The 23,558-nt window shown below is 45.8% G+C and overlaps 1 protein-coding gene across 1 annotated transcript in view; it reads left to right on the plus strand.

Annotated features, from left to right (window-relative positions):
* Positions 1–23,239, plus strand: part of PGM5 (phosphoglucomutase 5) — a 179,269-nt gene extending 156,030 nt beyond the window's left edge. Inside the window, exon 11 of the mRNA XM_047097450.1 lies at positions 23,054–23,239. Within this exon, the coding sequence (XP_046953406.1) occupies positions 23,054–23,143 (90 nt within the window). The 3' untranslated portion in view covers positions 23,144–23,239. The remainder of the gene's footprint in view (positions 1–23,053) is intronic.
* Positions 23,240–23,558: the final 319 nt, after the last annotated feature.

Here is a 23,558-nt window from a genome sequence, read left to right on the forward strand (position 1 = left end):
AAAGCACCACAATAAAAGCCATGTGTCATATGGAGAGGAAAAGACAGAAACACAGTCACTTTTCCAGGTGTTTGGGGGCACCAGAATTTTGGCCCGATGCCCCATTGTCCCACCTTTGGGCTTTGGAATCATACACCCTTGGCCTTGAGCCCTTGGCAACTTAATCTGTAAGCTTCAGTTACTTTTCAGTCATATGGGGATAGAAATACTTTTTATTTCGTAGGACTGTTGTGATAATTAAATGAAATCATTCGTGCAGAGTGTTTTGGACAATGGCACACGCAAAGTGCTCAATAAATGTCAGCTGTTACTAATATTGTTCTTGCCATTATTTTTATTCATAGCAGTGGAGACCAATTTTCTGATCACACGAAGATCAAAGAGTCTCAGACTAATTAGTAATTTGTTTTGTTGGGGTTGTCCAATAGTCCTATTCTATCCAAGACAGGGTGCAATTGGTTGGTTGTTCCCAACTCCTTTGCCAGAGAGAAAGGATTTGAAGACAAGAGCAGCTGTGAGACAAAGGGTGGGCTCATCGGAGAGAAGATTGTGGAATCTCTGTTGCTGGTTGTAAGATAAGTGCTTGATGGCTTCAGAGTATTAAATGCAAAAACGTAGCCCTACGGAAGAGGTGTTAACAACTTTTCTCTACAAAGGGCCAAATAGCAAATACTTTTAAGTTCTGCTAGCTGTGTTGGTTTGCTAGGGCTGACGTCATAAAGTACCAGAGGCCAGGTGGCTTAAACAATAGAAATTTATTATCTCCCAGTCTTGGAGGCTGGAAATTCATATTCAAGGCATTGACAGGGTTGGTTTTCATCTAGGGACTGAGAGGAAAGATCTGTTCTTGACCTCCCTTCTTGGTCTGTGGACGGCCGTCTTCTCCCTCCACTTCTTCACATCATCTTCTCTCTGTGGATGTCGGTGTCCAGATTTTTCCTTCTTATAAGGATACCAGTCACATTGGATCAGGGCCCACCCCAATGAGCTCACTCTAACTTGATTGCCTCTGTAAAGACCCTGTCTCCAAAGAAGATCGCTTTCTGAGGGACTGGGGGAGGGTCAGGACTCCGACATGAATTTCGAGGAGGTCACATTAGTCATATGGAACTGTGTTACCAGCTCTCAACTGCCATTGTAGCACAAAAGCAGCCACAGACAATGCGTAAACCAATTAGTACATTTACTTACGGACAACAAAATTTGGACTTCGTGTACCTCTCACATGTCACAAAATATTCGTCTTCTGATTTTTTTTAACTGCTTAAAAATGTAAAACCCGTTCTTGTTCCTAGGCTGTATAAAAACCAGGTGGTGGGCCAGACAAGGACTACAGTTTGCTGACCCTGCCTTACAGGTTTTAAACTATTTCTTGTTACATTCAGTGAAGCATACATCAAAATGAGTTTGGCTAAACAGTACATTTTATAAAAGGTAAAGTGACATTTGTATTTGTGTGTGTGTGTGTGTGTGTGTGTGTGTGTTGATACATGAATTTTCCAGTTTTAAAACAAAGTATCAAATATCTCTGGAAACCCCCAAACTTGACGTTCTGAGATCGAACTCCCTGGCTTTTGGTCGCAATGAAGCCTGAAAGGAAAATGTCTTAGAGCATGTTTGTATTCGTGAAATCAAGTTCCTTTTTTGGGCTTCAGATTTCGTGAGGCAAGTTTCCTTCTTTTTCCTATCCAAAGCAGTTGCTTACAAATGATTTTCAGATGAGCAGCACTATATTTAGGAAGAGAAAGGAGAACTACTAAGGAAGAACTCATGGATACATGGGCCCCAGGCCCAACCCTTCGGCTCAAATGGCCGCCATTTCCTGGGGCCAGTCGCATAGTATATCTCATTTCGATACTGCTCAGAAGTTGCAGGCATCATCCTTTTAATGGATAAGATTCTATAAAAAGTTTAAAAGCGGCTGCAATTTAGCGTGTTTCTATCTGCGTTCTAAGCTCTTGCTACCCAAAGGACAAGTAGCATCAGCATCATGTGGTTGCTTCCTAAAGTGCAAAGTCTCAGGCCCCATCCCAGACCTGCTGAATCCGACTCTGCATTTTAACGAGCTGCCCCAGTAATCCGTGTGCACACTCAAGTTTGAGGCATCCTACTGCGATGACCATCGGGATCCTTATTTGCCCCTTGACCAGAGCAGAAAAATCCCTCTAAACTACTAGGAAGCCAGGTGATTGGCCTCTGCTGTTCCCTCCTCCTTCCAGAAAATCACAAAAAAGCGTAGAACACAACTCAGACAAGTGCTGCAAGACCTTTGAAGACCTCTTTCTGCTTCTCAGAATAATTAACAAAAAGAGAAGCAAGAAAGTCAGTTTCACTTTGCGTCTCCATAGAAACCCTGCCTCGCTTCAACTCCACAGTGTTAGACTGTGTTTTCTTCACACAGTTAATATCATTCGAACGGAGAGATTCAAAATAACCCAGGGAGGAGGTAAAGAAAGTTGTAAGTTGATTTTACCAAGATAGGGAGTCTTCCTAAAACTTTGGGTAGACAGTCTAGCACTATTTCTATCACTAGGTAAAGGTCAATCATCTATATATATATATATATATATATATATATATATATATAGTATGTGTGTGTGTTTTTATTTATTTTTGAGAGAGAGAGAGAGAGAGAGAGACAGAGTGTGAGCAGGGGAGGGGCAGAGAGAGAGGGAGACACAGAATCCAAAGCAGGCTCCAGGCTCCCAGCTGTCAGCACAGAGCCCGATGTGGGGCTTGAACTCGTGAACCACAAGATCTTGACCTGAGCCAAAAATCGGACGCTCAACTGACTTAGCACCCAGGTGCCCTAAGTATTTTAAAATACTTGAGGGTTATATGGCAGCTATGTCTTTTTTTTTTTTTTTAATTCAAGTTACTAACATACAGTGTAGTTTTCTTCAGGAGTAAAACCCAGTGATCCATCACTGACATACGACACCCACTGCTCATCCAACAAGTGCCCTCCTTAATGCCCATCACCCATTTAACCCATCCCCCACCCACCTCCCCACCAGCAACCCTCAGTTTGTTCTCTGAATTGAAGAGTCTTATGGTTTGCCTCCCTCTCTGTTTTTATCTTATTTTTCCTTCCCTTCCCTTATGTTCATTTGTTGGGCTTCTCATATTCCACATATGAGTGAAATCTTATATCTGTCTTTCTCTGACTGACCTATTTCACTTAGCATAATACACTCTCGTTCCATCCATGTTGTTGCCAACGTCAAGATTTCATTGTTTTTGATCACCATGTAGTATTCCATTGTATATATAACCACATCTTCTTTATCCATTCATCAGTCGATGGACATTTGGGCTCTTTCCATAATTTGGCTATTGTTGAAAGTGCTGCTGTAAACATTGGGGTGCATTCAAATCAGCATTTTTGTATCCTGTGGATAAACACCTAGTAGTTGCAATTGCTGGGTCCTAGGGTAGTTCTATTTTTAATCTTTTGAGGAACCTCCATACTGTTTTCCAGAGCGGCTGCCCCAGTTTGCATTCCCGCCAGTCGAGCAAAAGGGTTCCCCTTTCTCCGTATCCTCACCAACATCTGTTGTTGCCTGAGTTGTTAATTGTAGTATATGGCAGGTATGTCTTAAAGGCACAGTTCAAGAGAACATGTTCTTTTGTCAAACGTGGAAGAAATGTTCAGCCACCGCACTCATAAAATGTGTATTAACTGTCCCTAAACTCCACCGACAGTCTTTGTATCACGGAGAAGAATCTCTTTGAGTGGAGGGTCATTTCTATTTGTCAGTGGATGTTACTTCTTTTTTTTTTTTTTTTGAACATTTAAAAATTTTTTTCATTTTGGAGAGAGAGAGTGTACGAGCTGGGGAGAGGGGCAGAGAGAGAGAATCGTAAGCAGGCTCCACACTCATCACGGAGCCCATTACAGGGCTCAATCCCATGACCCGGGGATCATGACCTGAGCCCAAAGAGTTGAGTGCTCAACCAACTGAGCCACCCAGGTGCCCATCGAAGTTAACGTTTTTAAAAGAAGCCAAATATCGTTCGCAGATTCTTTAAAAGAAATCCTAATAGTCATAGTCTGGAAAATATTATAGTGAGTATCAATGGAAGAGAGATGTTACTTCTGATTGCAGTGACTTTGGGTGCCTTTCAGTCAAGGAGCTGAGAACACTTCTGGTATTCTTAATCTTTTAAAAAAAATCGGATCTTCCGTGAGAAAAGATAGTATGAGTTTCATTTTATGGACAAGGAAGCAGAAGCCAGAGAAGTTGTTGTCTGCCTACCAAAGGTCAACCTGTTGGGGTTAGATGCTTGAACACACACTTCCACCCTACTCTTCTAGCAAGCCCGGCTTCCTGCTTAAAGAATAATAATAATAATAGTAATAGTAATAATAATAATAATAATAATAGTGTTGATTCCTGTACATGGGCTAGATAGAAAGCTGTGTGTTTCATGTTCTTTGGTTTCTTATTCTCATCACAATCCAATATGGTAGGTACTTAGCCATCCATGTTTTGTAGGTGAGAAAACTTTGGCCCTGAGAGTTTAAATGACCTACTATATCTAAGCAGTGTGGCTGGTATTTGAACCTAGACTCTGCCCCCCAGAGACCATGGTCTTAACTCGGGTGCTATACCCTGTGCTGTCAAAAACTTTGGGGATGTGCACCCCAAATAATTTCGAGTCACCGGGGTGCCCACCCTTCGTCTGGCATACCGTCGGTGCCCCCCAACCCATCCTCTGAGAATGTTCTCAGATGCAATCCTTGAGCCTCACAGTTCCCGAGTAGTGGGAAGTCTAGTCTAGCCTAGATTTGCTCCTCGTGCAAATCCGCCGGCCTTCCCTCAACGTCTTCAAGCTCCGCCTCGTGAGCACGTCTATTTCAGAAAAAAGAGGAAGATTTTAGTTAGAATGTCCTAGATTTCCTGGATAATGTAACCAGGTAAAATGTCTACTCATTAATATCAAAATCATTTCACTGCTTCTGCTCCGTGACTGCTCGTTCCGTGGCAGCAAATTCAGATGCCCGCGAATCCTAGATTAGGGAGTTGAAGACAGTAGGGCACAGCAGGGATGCCAGTCACACCCAGCTCTCTCCAGGTTTTGCCTTATTAACAGATGAGCCCAGCATCGCCATAGTTTCTGGATTTTTAGAAACCTGGATTTTTGTCGTATAAAATGTGGTTTTTAAATACTGGCGGGAAAATGATCACAAAACAAAACCAAACCCCGTGTGAAGGACTTCTAGTGATTGTGGGCTAGGTGATTCAATCCACCCTCCCTCTGGACCAAAGAGGCTGAAAGAAACACATAAAAGCATTTTTGGAAAAACATCAGTGACCAATGATCTGATAAGAGGGCAACAGAAATAGGGAAGGAGTTGGGGCTCAGGGAAGTGAGCCAGAACACTTTCTATGCTAAGGCATTTGCCCGTTTAGGGGAGGTGCTAGGAACAGCCGCTTGTGGAAAATTACATACGTGTCGGTCCCGGGCCTCAGGTCCAGGTGGAAAACCTGGTCTATTACCACCTGCCTCTGTTGCCCGGAGGACTAACCAGAGGGTCAGATAAGAGGCACACCCGGGTGACAGATTGATGTGTGGCTGAAGGAAAACTGGTTAGAGTTAAGAACTCACCAAAAGCAGAGATCCTGGCACAACAATGCCCGTTCTAGATTGTAAACTCAAAGGGAATCATTCCAAAAATAACAGTACAGATTGCAGTCCCGGGGGTGATAAATCCATGACTCTGAACTGCTAGCTCCCTCAGAAGATGAAGGAAGCTATTCTTAAGTCGCAAGTTACTTCTCTGAGTAATTTCTCAAACAAAATGGACAGCCGACTACGAAGGATGAAAGGCACTTGAAGAGACAAAGCGATGTGCACAGGAATCGATACACATACAGGATAGAGGGTAAGCAACATGAAAGATACAGTGAGGTCTACCAGAATTTAACTGGAATCTCAAAAGGAGAGGAGAGACTAGGGTACTGGTAAACCTGGAAGGGATAATAGCTGAAGGTTTTCCAGAACCAACAAAGGAAATCAACCCACTGGTTCTAGAAACCCAAGCAGGATAAATAACGATAAATTCACTTTGAGACACATCAGACTAAGACTGCAGAATATCAAAGACGGACCACAAGGGGAAAAAAAAAATCAAAATCAAAGACACAGTTGTTTGATTGACAACTAATTTTTCAAAAGCGACATTGAAAATCAGAAGATGGAAATAACTGACAGTGTAGAAATGATGTTTCTAAAATGAGAGCAGAATGAAGACACTTGGACAGACAAACGCTGAGAGAATGGGCCGCCAGCAGACGGACCCAGAACAAGGTCTCAAGGACATCCTTCAGTTAGGAGGAAAATTACCCTCCATGAAGCCTCAAGCCTGCTGCAAAGGAAGAGAAAGCAAAGAAAGTCTGAAAAGAAGGTTGATTTATATAAACATTGACTGTATAAAACATTAATAATAATGCCTTTGGTGCTGAAAATATTTATCATGTTCTTGTATAACTCGGAGGAAAGTAAAGTTGTAGATCATTGTTAGATTTTGATAAGTCAAGGATTCATCCTGTGATTTCTAGGGAACCATCACAAAATATAAAAGGAAAGGGTTTAATTTACAATCTAAGAGAGGAAAACACAGAAAACACAACTGAAAAATCATCCAAGAGAAGAAGGAAAAACAGGTGGGTCAAAAAGCATGTAGGGTGGTAGATTTTTAAATACAAATATATTCATTATTTCTTTAAATGTAGTTGAAATAGGGGCGCCTGGGTGGCGCAGTCGGTTAAGCGTCCGACTTCAGCCAGGTCACGATCTCGCGGTCCGTGAGTTCGAGCCCCGCGTCGGGCTCTGGGCTGATGGCTCAGAGCCTGGAGCCTGTTTCCGATTCTGTGTCTCCCTCTCTCTCTCTGCCCCTCCCCCGTTCATGCTCTGTCTCTCTCTGTCCCAAAAATAAATAAACGTTGAAAAAAAAATTAAATGTAGTTGAAATAAATGCCCCAGGGAAAAGCCAGAGTGTGGATTTTTTAAAAAAGACAGAAGCTCATTAAAAGAGACATATCTTTAAAAAAATTTTTTTGATGTTTATTCACTTTTCTGAGAGACAGAGAAAGAGAGAGCACGAGCCAGGGAGGGGTAGAGAGAGAGCGAGACACAGAATCTGAAGCACAGAGCCTGACGTGGGGCTCGGAACTGTGAGCTCATGACCTGAGCCAAAGTCGGACGCTTAACCACTGAGCCACCCAGGCGCCCCTAAAAGAGACATATCTTAAACAAAAAAATAGAAAATTTGAAAGTTCAAAAAAAGTTAAAAGATATACAAAATAATAACCAAAAATCTAGCTCTGTTTATTTCAGATAAAGGTCTAAAGTCTTGCTAAAGGTGAAGAGGGAGTCATCAAAACAATCAAGGGTTTAATTCCCCCGGTTAGACCTAACAATCCGACAATTATAAAGAAGAAAATGGACAAAACTGTTAAGAAGAAATAGAGAGATGTCCAATCACCCTGGAATATTTTAACACCCCTCTCAGGAATTATTGGAACAAGTAGAAAACAAAAATTAGTAAAACTCTAGAATATTTGGACAATATAGTTAACATGTCTGACTTACTGGGCATGCATAGATACTCCCCCAAACAGTATCAACATATAAAGGCCTTGCATGTCACAGGAACACATCTAAAAATTATATGCTGGGGAATGAAATGATACAGAGTACTATCACAAGGGCAGTTAGTAACAAAGTAGTAACAAAATGGATACAGGAAGCATTTGGTGGCATGCATTTTTAAATCATCTATTTGTGATAAAAAAAAAACTTTCCGGATAGGAATCAAAGGAGAGTCCTTTAAGCTCCTAAAAGGTATTACTACATCTTGGAGGCGGGCTCTCTGTGCTGACTGTATTTCTTGCTAACTAGGGAGGACCATTTGATGAATTCATTTCCAACTCAAATAGGCTGGGGCTTCAGAAATACGACCACCAGCTTTACATTGAATTCGTGTGTGTAACTTTCACGGGCTTCCCTGTGATTGCAGTGTTTCACGATTCTTTTTTGGTTTCTTTGTTGGCTTGTTTGTTTCACAATTCTCAACAAGGCACTTTTCAAATAGCGCGCCTGGAACAGAGAAACCTTTAAAGCCATAAAGACAAATAGATTTCAAACATTTTTGGAAGATGGAAAGGTCCGTCTAGGGTCGTGAGATACAGCACAGCTTTGTAGTTAGAATCAAGGCGCGGACTGGGTTCAGAGCTCAGCTCTGCCGCTTGCTAGCTGAGCTGTGGGACTTTGAGCAAGCTATGTAAACGCCTCCGAGCCTCAGTTTCCTCATCTGTAAAATGGAGATAATACCCCCTACCTCATAGGCCTTTATGAAGATGAACTCAATACACGAATTAGAGTTGTAGCTGGCACACAGTGGGTACTCGGTGTCAGCTGTACAAAAATCACTCAAGCAGAATCAAAACGTCAGAACCCAAGGCACGTTCTATAGATGAGGGCAAAAGGAAGGATTTCCTCCTCCCAAGATTTTGGCAAAGCCGGTAAATGATTTCTCCATCTTGCCTCGGAGGCAGTCCTGTTGCCTGTGACCTACGCCCAGCCGGGAAAGCTGGCTTCTGAGCCCGCTGAGGCACGAGCAGGCGTGGATTTGATGTTCGTATGTGCAAGCTGCAGGTTTAGCCGGCGAGGCCTCCTGACGGCCTTCAGTGACAGAGCCCAGCATGCAGGGCCGGGGACGCTGCTGGCAACCACAGGGTCTCTCATTTCATGTTCACGACAACGCTGTGAATCAGGAACTATTCTTAGCATCCCAATTTCAGAAATGAGGCACAGAGAGACTGAGAACCTTGTCTGGTAAGTGCTGAGGCTGGAATTAAACCCAAGCCCGACTGATTCATGCATTCACCCGACGTAGCGTGTGCTCTCCTACTTCGCTTAAGCCTGGGCTGCTTTCCTCCCCTAACGAAGAGTCAAGCAATGGAGCAGCCTAAAGGGCTGTCTAGACGTCTTACCTTTTGCTCTGGTCAGCTACTGTTGCTTAACCAATCACCGACAGCAACGATTTCAGCCTGCTCACGGTCCAGAATTGGGACGCGGCCCAGTAGGATGGCTTACCCCCTGCTCCAGGATGTCTGGCGTCTTCCACGGGAAGATTGAGAGGGACTCACGCGGCTGGGATCTGGAATCTTCTGGAGGCCTCTTCACCGTTTGGCCAGACTTGGGCCAATGTGGCGAAGGTCTTGGGCCAATGTGGCGAAGCGACAGGGCCTTCTGTGACCCAGCCTTAAAAGTCACGTAGCAACACTTGTGTAAACTCTATTGTTCGAGCGAGCTTGCCCAGTTTCAAGGGAAGAGGGAGAGAGATTTTGAGATCTCTCTCAAAATCTTTGAGAGATTTTTGAGAGAGAGAGAGAGAGAGAGAGAGAGAGAGAGAGAGCGCACATGAATGGGGGATGAGCAGAGAGAGAGGGAGACAGGGAATCACAAGCAGGCTCCACTCTTGTCAACACAGAGCCCACCACAGGGCTCGATCTCATGAAGCATGAGATCATGACCCGAGCCAAAGTCAAGAGTCAGGCACTTAATTGAGCCACCCACGCACCGCTAGACCCCCACCTCCTAATGGAAAGAATTTTAAAGGATTATGCAACTGTGTTTTAAAACTAACTACCCTATTCTTATCCTTCTAATCGGCTTCAGAGTTATCAGGTGCAATAAAGATGGCCCCACATCTAAAAGCCAAAGGTGGTTCAGCAGCATAGAATTTCCAAGGCATATTCTTTCTTCCTACCACCTGATTTGGAAGTTGTTTTCAAAATGCATTTCCCACTTCATATCAGCGACTAGTGTTTTTATCGTCAAAATGGACTAGATAATGTCATGGTGACCAACAACTCAAAACTCTCAGTGGCTTAAAACCACCAGTGAAAACAAAGTTTCTTATTCACATTATATATTTTCCACAGCTTGATTGGGGGCTCTCCTCCACGTTGTTTGTCCTCTAGGGTCCAGGCGTCTGGAACATGGCTGGTTGCTATAATCAGAGAAGCTTTGGCCGAAAGCGAATATGTCTCCCCCACTTAAAAAAAAAATTTTAATGTTTATTTATTTTTGAGAGAGACAGAGATGGAATGCGAGTGGATTAGGGTCAGAGAGAGAGGGAGACACAGAATCCAAAGCAGGTTCCAGGCTCCGAGCGGTCAGCACAGAGCCTGACGTGGGGCTCGAACTCACGAACCGTGAGATCATGACCTGAGCCGAAGGTGGTTGCTCAACCGATTGAGCCATCCAGGCACCCCATGTCTCCTCCACTTTTAACCCAATGGCTGGGAATTGTCAAAAGGCCCCATCTGGCCATAGAAGGACCTGGAAGCTCAGCCTTCTGTGTCAGGGAGCAGAGGAATGCTGGTATTAATGTGTGGCGTCAGTGGCTACCAAAGTGACCGACTACTGGGAGGTTACACTTATCATTTTGAATAATCTTTCAGAGCCTAGACCTGTGAGGGCTTTGGGACCAAATATTTGTTAACTGATCTTTTCAAAACATATAAATGTGAGCTAGCTTGGATGAACGTGAACCAGTATGTGAATACGTTCAGATCTGTTACACAAACCGATTTTAAAAGTCCGACGAATATGTCACATCTGAGGAGACGTGGGAGGCCAGGTGGGGTTCCCAGCTGGCTGGGGTTTCATGATCCTGAAGTGCACCTTGAAGAAAAACCCATGACTACCCATATCGAAGAACCACTAGTCTTCAGAAATACCCCATAGTCCTGGCATAAGTTCACCCTGGGGTCAGAAATTCAAATGACAGATAACCCACCGAGGTGAGTACGACAGCAGCCATGAAACAGAGGGAAGTTGTTGGTTGGAACTGGCATGCCATCTAAAGGCATTCAATTCACATTTTATATATTCAATAAAACCTTGGATTGCAAGTACCTTGCTCTGCGAGTGTTGCGCAAGAGGAGCAAACACTTCTAAAAAATTTTAACTCGATAAACGAGCGGTGGCTTGCAATACAAGTCGTACGTGACGCCGAACATCACACGATCGCAACTGAGCCGGTGGTTCTAGAAATTCGCCTTGATATACACGTGCTTTGCATTGCGTGCATGTTTGTGGAACTAATTATACTCGCAAACCAAGGTTTCACTGGACGTATATTAAACAGTATTTTAAAAATGTCTATATAAATTTTGTGCCAGCAAAAGTAAGAGGTAACAGAGTAGATTGGGTGGCTGTGGACCTCCGCTTTGCATGCCTCCGTGTAGCCTCGGGGGTGGCTTTGAAGGTGCTCGGGTGTTAGTTCCGTTCAGTTCCTGGTTTGTAGGATGACAGCAGTGCTTACGCAGCCCCGCCCCCACTGGGTGCCATGCTTGTTCTGAGTGTTTCCTGTTCATTAGCTCATTTCCTCCTCACAGCTGCTCTTTGAGGTCCAGGGCCCCCTATTCTGTGTAAGGAGCATTAAGGCTCACGGAGGTTACCCAAGCTCACACAACTCACAAGGGGGAGGGCCAGGCACTTTGGCTTCAGAGTCCCTGCTTGTAACTACTCTTCTGGACCACTCCTTATAGACTAAGTAGCACGACACTCTGTTAAGTGTGGTTTTCAGACCTGGGGATGTATCACAATCACTCCGGGAGCTTGTGAGGACTACACACTCCTTGATTGGTCGGTCCCCAGCTTCACCAAAATGGCGTCGCCATGACAGGAGCCCAGAACGGCATCCCCGGTGATTCCTTCCCTCATCCTCAGGTGACAGTCTTCCGACCAACCTTTGGGAGATTTCTTTGGAAACTTTTAATGGATCCATAAGGATCCAGGCTTCCCGGGATCTATATGCAGAAAGCCAAGCTGAATCCCATTATTGTTCCAACCCTGGGAACCATGTTTTTAAAGACTGATTGATTACCTGGACGTTGGCTTTCAGAAGTGGTTGGAACTGAAGTAAAAATAGGAGGCGAATGCTTACAAGGAGAGTCCTTTGAGCAACACCAATGGGACAGTGCTGCTTTTTTTTTAACCCCTGCTTTCCATCGTGTGGTCGGATTTCTGCTAACAATTCCGTGAGTGGTGATAGCCGGGTGGGCAACTGTAGTTTCCCTCTATGCGGGCAAGTGTGTTCCACATCAGGGAGACCATGGAAGTCTGTCGTGAATATACCCAACGAAGAGAACTATGGAAGACACAGTAGGGACACTTGAGGAGGGTGGGCAGAAATCATGGTGATGTGAATGAACCAACTAGTCATTCCTTTCACATCCTCCCACGATGTTTTTGGTGACAGAAAGGAGGCTAGAAAGGGAGGGGAGAGGGAAGGAGTGACGGGTGGGGGGCAGTTCTACAAAACGTGAGCTGTCACATCTTGCAGGTTGGTTTGTGTTTGCACCACAGGACAATGACGGGGCAACAGGACTCTGCCTGATGCCTGACAGTGATGTCCACAAATGCTGGTCAGTGGTGTTGCTTTCTCCTCCCCGCACCCCCACCCCCCAATCTCCATGGGATTCTTCCAAGTGTGGAGCCAAATGGAGCTCACATTTGAACAAATAAGAAAACCGTCTTTGTGACTCTTCTGTTCTACTTTGGATCTGTAGCCTAGGGACTCCCTTTCACCTCCTCAAGTCCCAAATCAACGGTGAGAGTGGAGGGGTTGGAGGAGGAGGCTGGGCCTGCCTGGCCACGGTGGTTTCTAACCAGGCTTGTCACTGCGGTCCCAAAGTGCTGGTTTAGTTCTTGCTTCCAGTGAACTTCTTTGGGAGTGTTTCGTCAGCGTCTGTCTTGGGGTGGCTCTCTCTCTCCCTCAGAAGAGAGATTCTGCGGAGGCCTGGCCCGTGATGTTGACAAGATAGATGGTTCCCTCGGTGTGGGGCTCAAAATTCAGATTTATGTAGTCATTTTCCACAGTCTCCATTTGGCTAATTTTAGTTCTGTTGTGGATCAAGACAGGTAGATGTGTCAGACGAAAGAGGAATTAAAGTCAGGGCCCTCGTACGGATTATAATAAAGAGCAGAATGTTGGCAGCGTTTGGCATTTTTGCTTAATTTTTATTAGCCAAAGCGTATTTGATTTTATCTTCAGTAATAATTCCTCTTCTCGATGCCCCTCCCAAATGGGTTTAAAGTAGCCAGTCATCCTTCTTACCTAAAATCTGGGCTATTGTAACCCACGTGGTGTCTTAGAGGGCACCCTCGTACAAACTGGAAAAACCATCTGTGAGAGTGGGTAGGGTGAAGAGGCTTTCTCCTTCCCGCCTGGCATGGATAGCATCTTTGTGGGAAGACAGGGGCGCCCCTTTCCCTGGGAAGATGTGGCCCTTGCCGTCTCCTGAGATGGGCTTGGGACGGATTTCCCTCCCCGCTCACCCCTTTGGGCAGGAGCCCTTACAAACTGGCCTTGAGGGTTACAGATCACTGTCCTTGGCTCTCTCTGTTACATTGTGTGTATTCTGGATATATATGTTTTTTGTGTTTATTTATTTATTTTGAGAGAGAGAGAGTGCGTACGTAAGCAGGGGAGGGGCGGAGAGCGAGAGGGGGAGAGAGAGAATCCCAACCAGGCTCTGTGCTGTGAGCGCTGAACGCAGGAACCGTGAGATCATGACCTGAGTTGAAATCAAGCGTCGGACCCTTAAGCGACTGAGCCCCCCGCAGGCGCCCCGTGAGTGTTCAGGATTTAAAGGGCAGTGGAATCAGAAACTTTTCCAGTGCTGGGATGTTTTGGAAACAAAGTCAGAGGATGACTCCAAGTTTATAATCCTCACAGGTATGGCTGGCTGCACAACTCCTGAGACACAAGGAATGTCACATTGTCCTTGGATTGCACGGAACAGACGATCTCCAACTTGGTCACCCCTCTCTGAGTTGGCAGGAAACTCAGTAGCTTCCCAGAGTAGAGCATGAGTCCCGTATACTCAAACGGCCATTTGAGGCTCCTTCCCTTTTCCGAAGCATCTAAGACCACGCAGAAGGGACGGAGGCACGGAGAGGGTGCACGCTTTCCTGGGGAGAGTGCAGGCTTCTGTGATCGGCAGAGCTCTCAGCTCTCTGTGGGTTGTCCCCACTCTCTGAGGCACTGCTCTGGGCAAGGGCACAGGCTCTTTTCCCCAGTGGCCCTTGCCACTGCCCACTGCCCTCCTCAGTGTTGTTGCATCCAACAGGGCCCACACCGTCACCATTTCCAGAATGCAGAGTCCTTTCCCTTTACTGTCTTCCCGGACTGGACAGCCTTCTTTTGAAGCCTTCACCCCAGCCCTAGCATCATCTTGGTACTTGGTGCTAATTAGAATCCCTCGAGAACCTATTAACTCTTCCCAAGCAAAGAGGGGTTCCTGGCTTAAGAAATACGAAGCCTGGGGGCGCCTGGGTGGCTCAGTCGGTTAAGCGTTGGACTTCGGCTCAGGTCACGATCTCACGGTTTGTGGGTTTGAGCCCCGCGTCAGGCTGTGTGCTGACAGCTCAGAGCCTGGAGCCTGCTTGGGACTCTGTGTCTCCCCTCTCTCTCTGCCCCTTCCCTGCTCTCTCTCTCTCTCAAAAATAAATAAACATCAAAAGAATTAAAAAAGAAAGAAAGAAACATGAAGGCTGGACTCTCCTTTGGGTTGAGGAGGAGGCTATGGGGGAATGGATGGACAGTTTTGTCTCTTCCTAGTGAAGCTTCCTATGAAGAGACTGCCAGACACAAGGTTTCTCAGATCATCCACACATTAAATGCTGGAAAGCTCACCTCATCACATCATTTCCCAAACCTGCCATTTGTTTTTTTGTTTGTTTTTTGGGTTTTTTTTTAGCATCTCTAATGGGCAAGACACATACCATGAGGGAAACAGACATATGTAAGAAAAGCTTTGCCTTCTAGTGGCTTAGAATTTACTTGAAGTGTGCAGAGGAAGAGAGCGGAGGGCAAACAACTCCACAAACTCCCGTAAATCAAGGCAAAAAGGAATCAGCCGAGAAGCAAGGGAGCAGTCTGGAGAATGGAGGGAGCCTCGCCGGGCAGGGTAGGATAGAAGGTCTCGGCAAGGCGGCCTCGAGGGATGGGTGAGATGGCACCATGGTCAGCTCACTCCAGGCAGACGTGGAGAAAGAAAGAGGGGTGGGTGGGCTGCCTCAGGCTGAGGGGTCACAGTTTCAGAGGTGCAAAGGTGTGAGACAAGGAGAGGCAGCCGATTGAGGAGGGCTCGCGAAAAGGAAGGGTGCAGTCATTTGCTGTGGCTGCTGTAACTCAGTCCCAGAGACTGGGTGGCTTCAAACAACGGAAATGGATCTCTCCTGGTTCAGGAGGCTGGCATTCTGTGATCGGGGCGTCGCACTCCCTCGGGAGGCTCCGGGAGAGAACCTTCCTTGCCCCCTCCATCTTTTAGCAGCTGGAACCACGCCTGCCTTGTGGCTGTATCCCCCCCACCCTCGGGCTGCGACTTGTCTCAGCTCCTCTGTGTGCCTGTATGTGATCTCCATCTGCCTCCCTCGTCTGAGGACAGCAGCGATTGCATTTAGGGCCCAGCTGGACAATCTCCCCATCTCAAGATCTTTAGCTTACTCACATCTGGAAAGAACCTTCCCCCCACCCTGCCACCCCACCTGAGGTCACATTGATAGACTCCAGGGATTAGGACTGGCGTCTGGGGGGCTGTTAGTCTGCCCACCAGAGAGAGTGAGACCCAGCCACCCAGAGCCTAACAGCCATGCCAAGAGGGGCTGAGAATGGTCTCGGAGGGATCGTCGGAGACTTGTACATCAGGGCGTCAGGTGAACGAGTCCGAGTCCCTAAAGCTCGGTGTGGTGAGGCTGAGAACAGTCGGCAGCTTCCTGCAATCCAGGGGTGGCAGAGGAGGGAGCGATGGGGTGAGTGGGGAGTGGGGGGTCGGGGAGCCACTGTGCAAATACGATCCGTGGGACTGGTAGCTGCTTGCACATGGGAGAGCGAGAGAAAGACCCACCGAAGAGCACTTCCGGCCCAGCCTTGGGAGAGATTTGGTGGGAGAGGCTGGTGCAGCCATGAGCTGATCTGGTGAGGAAATTAATTTTGGTTGGCCAGAGGTGTTGTTTTCTAAGGGAAAAAAAAAAAAAAAGCTTTTTTTCTCGCTGGTGGTAGAAAGCTGGGCAATGCTGGTCCCTCAAAATGACCCAAGAGAAACAAGTTGGGTGAGTTTATTTGATCAAAGTGGTTTTGTTTTTGTTTGTTTTAAAAGTTTGATTTATTTTAGAGTACCCAGAGACCAAGGGTTAGCTCAAGAAATCCAAGGGTGAGTCCTGTCACAGGGCCAGGTCCTGGAGGCCAGACCTTGAACAAAGTAATAGATCCAGGCCCCCTGGTGGGAGTTAATGGATCTTTCCTTTAGAGATTACTGGGATTCACACGGGTTTGTTTGTTTTTTTTTTCTTTCTGCCAACTCTTTATTATTTTCCTCTGTTGTCTTTAATCTTTATTTTTCCTGGTTTCTTTCTTTTAATTCTTTGTCATCTTTCCCAGAGTCCCTGCCTTGGCATAACCATGGCGCCTTATACCCTCGTGGCTAATTAATTCTAACCTCGGGGTTAATTTCGCTCCCACTGGTAACTGCCTCATTCTTTCATTACCTATCAGTTTAATCCCCGAGGGAAAGAATCTGATCAGCTGGGTTTTGTCCCCTGTTATCTGGAAGGTTGCTGACCAGCCTTTGATGGCCGACTGTGAGTCAGGGACCCGCTCCTGGTCTGGTCAGCTGTGGCAGAACGTGGAATTGTGTGATGTGAACAAGAACACCAAACTTTGAGGGGCGCCTGGGAGGCTCAGTTGGCTGAAAGTCTGACTCTTGATTTCAGCTTAAGTCATGATCCAAGGGTCGTGGGATCGAGCCCCACGTCGGGCTCCACGTTGAGCGTGGAGCCTGCTTGAGATTCTCTGTCTCTCTTCCTCAGCCCCTCTCCCCTGCTTCTGCTATCTCTCTAAAATAAAAGAATTTTAAAGACATTAAAAAAAAAAAAAGAAAAGAAAAGAAAACCGAGCTGGAGCAAAGAATTCGGCAGGCCCGGTAATCAGCACCTTGGAGCAGCGGTTGGCAAAGTGTGGGCCCCGAGCAGCAGCATTACCTGCAACTTGTTAGAAATGCACATTCTTGGGCCTTTCCTCAGACCGCCTGGCTCAGGAGCTCGGGGAGGGGACCAGCAGTCTACACGTTCACAGACCCTCCCCGGATTCTGATGCACGCTCAGGTTTGAGAACCACTGCCTTAAACCAAGCCCACAGCATGTAGACTAAAACGAAATGTTGGCCTGAAGTCAGGGGTGGGGGGCAGGCAGATCAGCAGGAGCGGGGATGCCAGCGGCCTCTAAGAATCAGGAGCAGGTGGCATTTGTTACCAGTTCCTATCTTATTGACTCTAGAGGGTCCGTATCTTCTGTTGGTCAGGGAGCTGCATTCTCCTGGGTTGTAGTACCTGCTCCCGACCAGGAACTCGAAAAAGTGCCGTTATCCCCTCCCTCCACCCCCCCATCCTCCCCACACCCACACCTCCCTGACCACAAAAGTCATGTTCCTCCTTCAAGACAGGTCCAGCGCAAGGTTCCCTCCACAAATTCTGACAAATCTGACTTCATAAGTGATGTATTTTTTTTTCTCCAAAATTAGAAAAAATCAGTTAACTATTTACTTTGAGTCTTGTTACATCCAGATCATTTACACTTCTCCTGTCTATTGGTTAGGGGTTTGTTTTTGTGACCCTAATTTACACGCATATGGATCAAAACCACCACCACAGCAACGTAAAGGAGGAGGAGATGGGAGAAAAAGTGAAAGGAAAAACCCACTCTGTCCCTCCAGGGAGCACGAACAGGTTACAGCCTAATACACGACAGGGCTTAGGGTGAGGTTAGCTAGATGCACAATTTAAAAAGGCACCCAAAACTCAGCAATCAAAATAAATATTGCAATGCAATATTTTTAAAAATCAACATCAGCGCTGGGGTGCCTTAGCGGCTCAATTGGTTAAGCAGCCAACTTTTGATTGTGGGTTTTTGATCTCACAGGTTGGTGAGATCAGGCCCTGAGTCAGGCTCTGCCTGGAGCCTACTTGGGATTCTTTCTCTCCCTCTCCCTCTCTCTCTCTCTCTCTCTCTCTCCCCCCCTCCGCCACTCATACACACATGTTCTTTCTCTCTCTCAAAATAAATAAACTCAAAAAAATCAAAATCAACGTAATTAAAACCCATGATAAACAAAGCATCCGAATTTTAAGTAGGGACAGCCTCCAATTCCCTCTGCAGCCCAGTAGGCTTATTAACTAAAGATGGTAGGAAATATCTCTCCCAACCGTCCAAGATGGAGGAAGACATTGGAGCCACACTGAGAGTGCTGTTGGATGGATACATTGCCATCCATTTGCAGCAAGAGACGTACTCACTCCTTCTTGCTCTTGAGCGTAGAAAAACTATGTCAAGCACTTCTGAGAAAAAACAAAGATGTTCTATTTCTCATCGATTAAAGGCTGTATGAGCTTAGTCCCTTTATTCATGAAGAGTCACCTCGGACCTTCTAACGCATTCACTTAACCAGAAACACTCTTCTTCTTACTGTCCCTCCTGCTCTTGGTCAGTACAGATGGCTGGTCCGTCCCGTCTGACCGCTCAACTGAGCTGGGACTTGTCCGGTGCAGTGGGTGACGACCCCACTGTTCCGTCATCCCTCCCACTTCACCCCTTTCATCCAGTCTGTTTTCCTGGTCATTCCTCGTGTTCAGGATTGTGGGATGGAAAGAGCCGTCAAGGAGGCATCACTATGTTCTTTGCTCAGCCACCAAACAGACGTGTGACCCTGGGCCCAACCTGGCTACTCTCTGTGTTTCCTCATCTGTGACAAGAAGATCTCAAAACTCATGTTCCTCTCTGCCTCTCGTGCTACCTCGGAAATCTCACATGTGTAGGCTTCTAATTTTTAACTCCTTGGCTCACTATTCATTCTCAGGGCCTTTCCCATTGTCTCAGGAAAATTAATCTCCCTTCACTCTTTTTCTTTTTCTTTTTTTTTTAATGTTTATTTTTGACAGAGAGACAGAGCATGAGCCAGGGAGGGGCAGAGAGAGAGGGAGACACAGAATCCGAGGCAGGCTCCAGGCTCCGAGCTGTCAGCACAGAGCCCGACGTGGGGCTCAAACTCACAGACTGGGAGATCATGACCTGAGCCGAAGTCAGACGCTCAACCGACTGAGCCCCCAGACACCCCTCCCCTCTTTTTCACGATGCATGGGGGATGATAGAAGCATTTGGGGTTCACATGTATAAAAGCTGTGATTTCTGAAGAAAACCATGATAGCAAACGTCCAGTGATCCTTCCACTTGGCCAGGGCACCCTGCACGATGGTCACAGAAGGTCTCTGTCTGCCTCATCATCTTCTTTTTACCAAGATGATATAGCCGCTGATATCCATTGAATACCTCCTAAGTAGCAAGCACTCTTCTGAAAAGCCCTGAGTTAAACAAAACTCCTGCCCGCATGGCATGACCAATTATTCTAGAACATATATATTTACTTTATACACTCAGGCAAGAAAAAAAGACATTGCCCTATGATCCTTAATTTATGACTTGAAGCAACCATTCCACATTTTAATCTTGGGCATTTTTAGGGACCTGTCCCAGAACTCTGTAGGGTCATACAAACATCTGAAGACTTTCTGGGTTGCTGGAAAATGGGTGAAAAGACCTCAGTAGTGTTCAGTCCATGGTGATCATCACTAATGTCCTTCTTCCCAAACCCTCACAGTCCCTTGAGGGTGGATAACTTCACAGCTTCTGTGCTGTGTTGGCCTGGAGCTCTCTGCTCCCATTGGGGGCCCCCATGTTCAAGGTCTTCCTCATATGGAGTCTCCAAAATTGTATTTCTCTCCTTTCCTTATGCATAAGTACCACTGAAGCCTTTTTCTCTGACATGATCAAAGCGAGGGACGAGTGCTTGGTTCATGAGTCTAGAAAGAGTTAAAAGAAGTAACTAAGCGCACATCTTGACCATTGTATTTTTAGCCCAAAACACCAAAGTATATATTTATTGTTCAATATTTTAATAGTGATCTCAGACCTTTTCTTTGAACATGAGCACACTGTGTGCTGGTGTGATTATCTTTCTTAAGAAGATTCCCACTCATTATTCATCAGTAATGTTTGCCTTTAATTTGTTTATAGCTAGCGGGAATTTAAACACACTTGAGGAGCAATCTGAAGAAAGTGTTTTGTACATTTTTTAAAATTTAAATTCAAGTTAATTAACATCCAGTGTAATCTTGGCTTCAGGAGAGTAGAACCCAATGATTCACCTTGTACATATGACACCCAGTCCTCATTCCCAAAAGTGCCTTCCTTAATTCCCATCACCCATTTAACCCATCCCTCCATTCACCTCCCCTCCAGCAGCCCTCAGTTTGTTCTCTGAATTAAAGAGTCTCTTATGGTTTGCCTCCCTCTTTTTTTTTTTTAATTTTATTTTTCCTTCCCTTCCCCTGTGTTATCTGTTGTGTTTCTCAAATTCCACACGTGAGTGAAATCATTTTCCTTTTAGCATAAGACCCTGTCTTACCATTCTGCACACTTTCTATTCTTCCCTAGTGTTTCACTGTATCTCCCTCACATTAATTTCTCAGGATTAACTCATTGCCATTACCGAACTCTTTCCAAAACATTCAACTTAATTTTCATAGAGCTCTTCCTGTGTATACTCACATCTCACTGGTTTACATACAGTTTAATAATTGCATATTCTGAACAACAAGCATAACAGGTATTAACTTATTTAGGAACAAACTTAACTGATTCCTGATAAGCACATAATCCACTCGTTAAAGGCTCAAGTAGGTGAGCAGATTAGAAAGTGATGTACTAGTCACAGCTCCTGTGCTGGTGACCTCATTCAGGATGTTTTACAGAAACAGAAAGCTTAGGTTTGTTTGTCTCCCAGTTCGGTGGAAATCAGTTAAGAGAATGTGGCAGTGTTTATAGCATTGGTTAAAACTGTGCTTCCCTATCACCTTGCCAGTAGATGCCATCACTTAAAGATGTGGAGTTCAAAGTTTTTGATCTCGACCCTCGCAACGATGTGAAGTCAAGTACGTCTTACTTTTTCAGTTCTTGAAGTGCCAAGTTCAATTTCACTGCATTTTCTTAAATAGACGGGATGTTGGCCCTAATCCTAGCCCTAGATCTGAGGGAGAAAAAAAAGATATGGCATATATACACAAGAGAATATTACTCAGCAGAGAAAAGTATGAAATCTTGCCATTTCCAACAACACGGATGGAACTGGAGAGTATTACACTAAGCAAAATAAGTCGGAGAAAGACTGTATGGTTTCACTTATATGTGGAATTTAAGAAACAAAGGAGAAAGCAGAATTTTAAAAAAAGAGAGAGAGAGAGACAAACCAAGAAACAGACTCTTAACTAGAGAACAAAGTAATGATCCAGAGGGGAGGTGGGTAGGGGGTGGGTGAAATGGGCAGTGGGGATTAAGGAGTGTGCTTATGATGGGGCGCCTGGGTGGCACAGTCGGTTAAGCGTCTGTGTCCGACTTCAGCTCAGGTCATGATCTCACAGTCCATGAGTTCGAGCCCCGCGTCGGGCTCTGTGCTGACAGCTCAGAGCCCGGAGCCTGCTTCGGATTCTGTGTCTCCCTCTCTCTTTGCCCCTCCCCTACTTGTGCTCTGTCTCTCTCAAAAATAAAACATTAAAAAAAAATCAAACAAGTCTTATTCACTTGTCACTTAGGACTACCCTGTGCCTACACTCCACTGAGGACACACTGGGCTATTGCGCTTGTTCTCGGGCCCTGGGCATTTGCTTGTGCTCTTGTTGTCCAGTTAGAACACATATGCTCCCTTCATCCCTGTCTCTGTCAGGAAGAGGTGAGGGTTGCATGTAACAGAATTCTCCTCTCCCCTCTGAAAATGACAGGCTTTCTTCTCCTCAACACGGTATCTTTGTTTCTTCCCTTATGCCAGTATTTCCCAAATGTGTCTTTTATTGGTATCCCTGTAGTAGTATTTGTCCTGAAATGGTCTTACTTTTCTTTCACTTCAGTACTTATTTATTATAGAAAGTTTTCATCTACATGAAAAAAAAAAAACAGTATCCCTTGATAAATAAAAGCTCACCACAAAAATGAATCCAATAAAACCTGCAATGATAGTGCCTTCTATCTAGGTAATGCTTGTCTGAGGCACGCTCTGTTTTGGTTAATGTATTAAAGTGTTTCTCCTTGATGCATTAGGAGGATTGAAGAAGAATGGAAAACAGAGTAACTTTCTCACGTTTTGTAGGTAACGCCATGTCCGTGAACCATCTAAAATAACTTCCCGTGTCATCTATGTGTATGTGTACGTGTCCCACACTCTGGGAAACGATGCCTTACTCCTGTGACCTGATAAGCAGCTAGAGGGCAAGAAATGATTCTCTTCTGCGTGTCCTTTGCCTTTCTGGGGACCTATTGCTTAGGTGTCTAAACCACCCTCCTTCTGGGGGACCTTGAGGAGCCTTGTGAGCCACTGTGTTATTTGATGGGAAGAAATGAACAGTTCTTTCTGCGACGCTGGCCGATGGGTTGGTCTTCTTCTCTTGGAACATCAAGATAGTAGGCTTTTCAGACCTGGGGTCACAGGCTGGAGAATGAATGTTTTTCCTCAAGTTCTGGTGCACGTACGTGTTTTGGGGGTGTACATGGTGTCAGGGGCGGGGAGTGTAGCAGAGGAAGACTGTGGCGTTTTCTGAACTTCCTTAATTCACAGAGTTCTGTTCATGAAATGCCCCAATGCTCTGGGAGCTGGGGTGGTAGGTTCGCGTCTGAGATCAGCATTTTGGGGGGGCCGGGACAAGACTCTGGAGACCATCTCCTCCCCAGGGTCCCCGCCCTACTCCCTCCACTCTCCTTTTATGGAAGAGGAACCAGGGTCTGGCAAACAGGTGTCACGCCAGCTACTGACTCTGCCTATAAGCTACAAATCATACTTGAATTCAGACGCTTGCGACAGAAACCAATCACAGCAGCCCTCCTGTGACTGATGTGAGTTGTTCATAGACTGTTTTTCCTCCTTTTCCAGGCAGTGCTGAGCCCTCTCATAGCCATTGCGCTGAAAATCTCCCAGATTCATGAGAGAACCGGCCGGAGGGGCCCCACAGTCATCACCTGAGTGGAGGAAAGATCAGTGACGAGGGCCAAAAGAGAGCGCTTGGCGGGACATACTTCACCCACGCCTTCTTGCTACCTGTTTGTGCCTTTTACGACTTTGGGGAAAAAAAAAAGATAATATGTTTATGGGGGGGAGGGGTGGGGGGGAGGAGAAAAAAATCTGTTTTGTTTGGGTTTGGCTCAGTTCCTCCAAATGCAACAGGGGCTTCCGTTGTCTGTTAAAGCTGCACTATCATTTGGTATCCATATTTTAGCATGCAAAGGAACCTCACCTTTTGAGAAAAGAGTTAGCGGGCTGGGAAGGTGTCCATCCTGGCATCTGTGCGCCGTTGCTGTCCGGTGTGGAAAGGTGCTGAAATCATGGTCAGAGCGCAGTGCCAGAACTAAACTGACCCGAAGGCACAGGTGCCCCTGGG

This window comes from Lynx rufus, unplaced genomic scaffold, assembly GCF_022079265.1.
Source record: "Lynx rufus isolate CCGP_SWC_20201006 ecotype Redwood Valley unplaced genomic scaffold, mLynRuf1.p SCAF_10, whole genome shotgun sequence".
Taxonomy (NCBI): domain Eukaryota; kingdom Metazoa; phylum Chordata; class Mammalia; order Carnivora; family Felidae; genus Lynx; species Lynx rufus.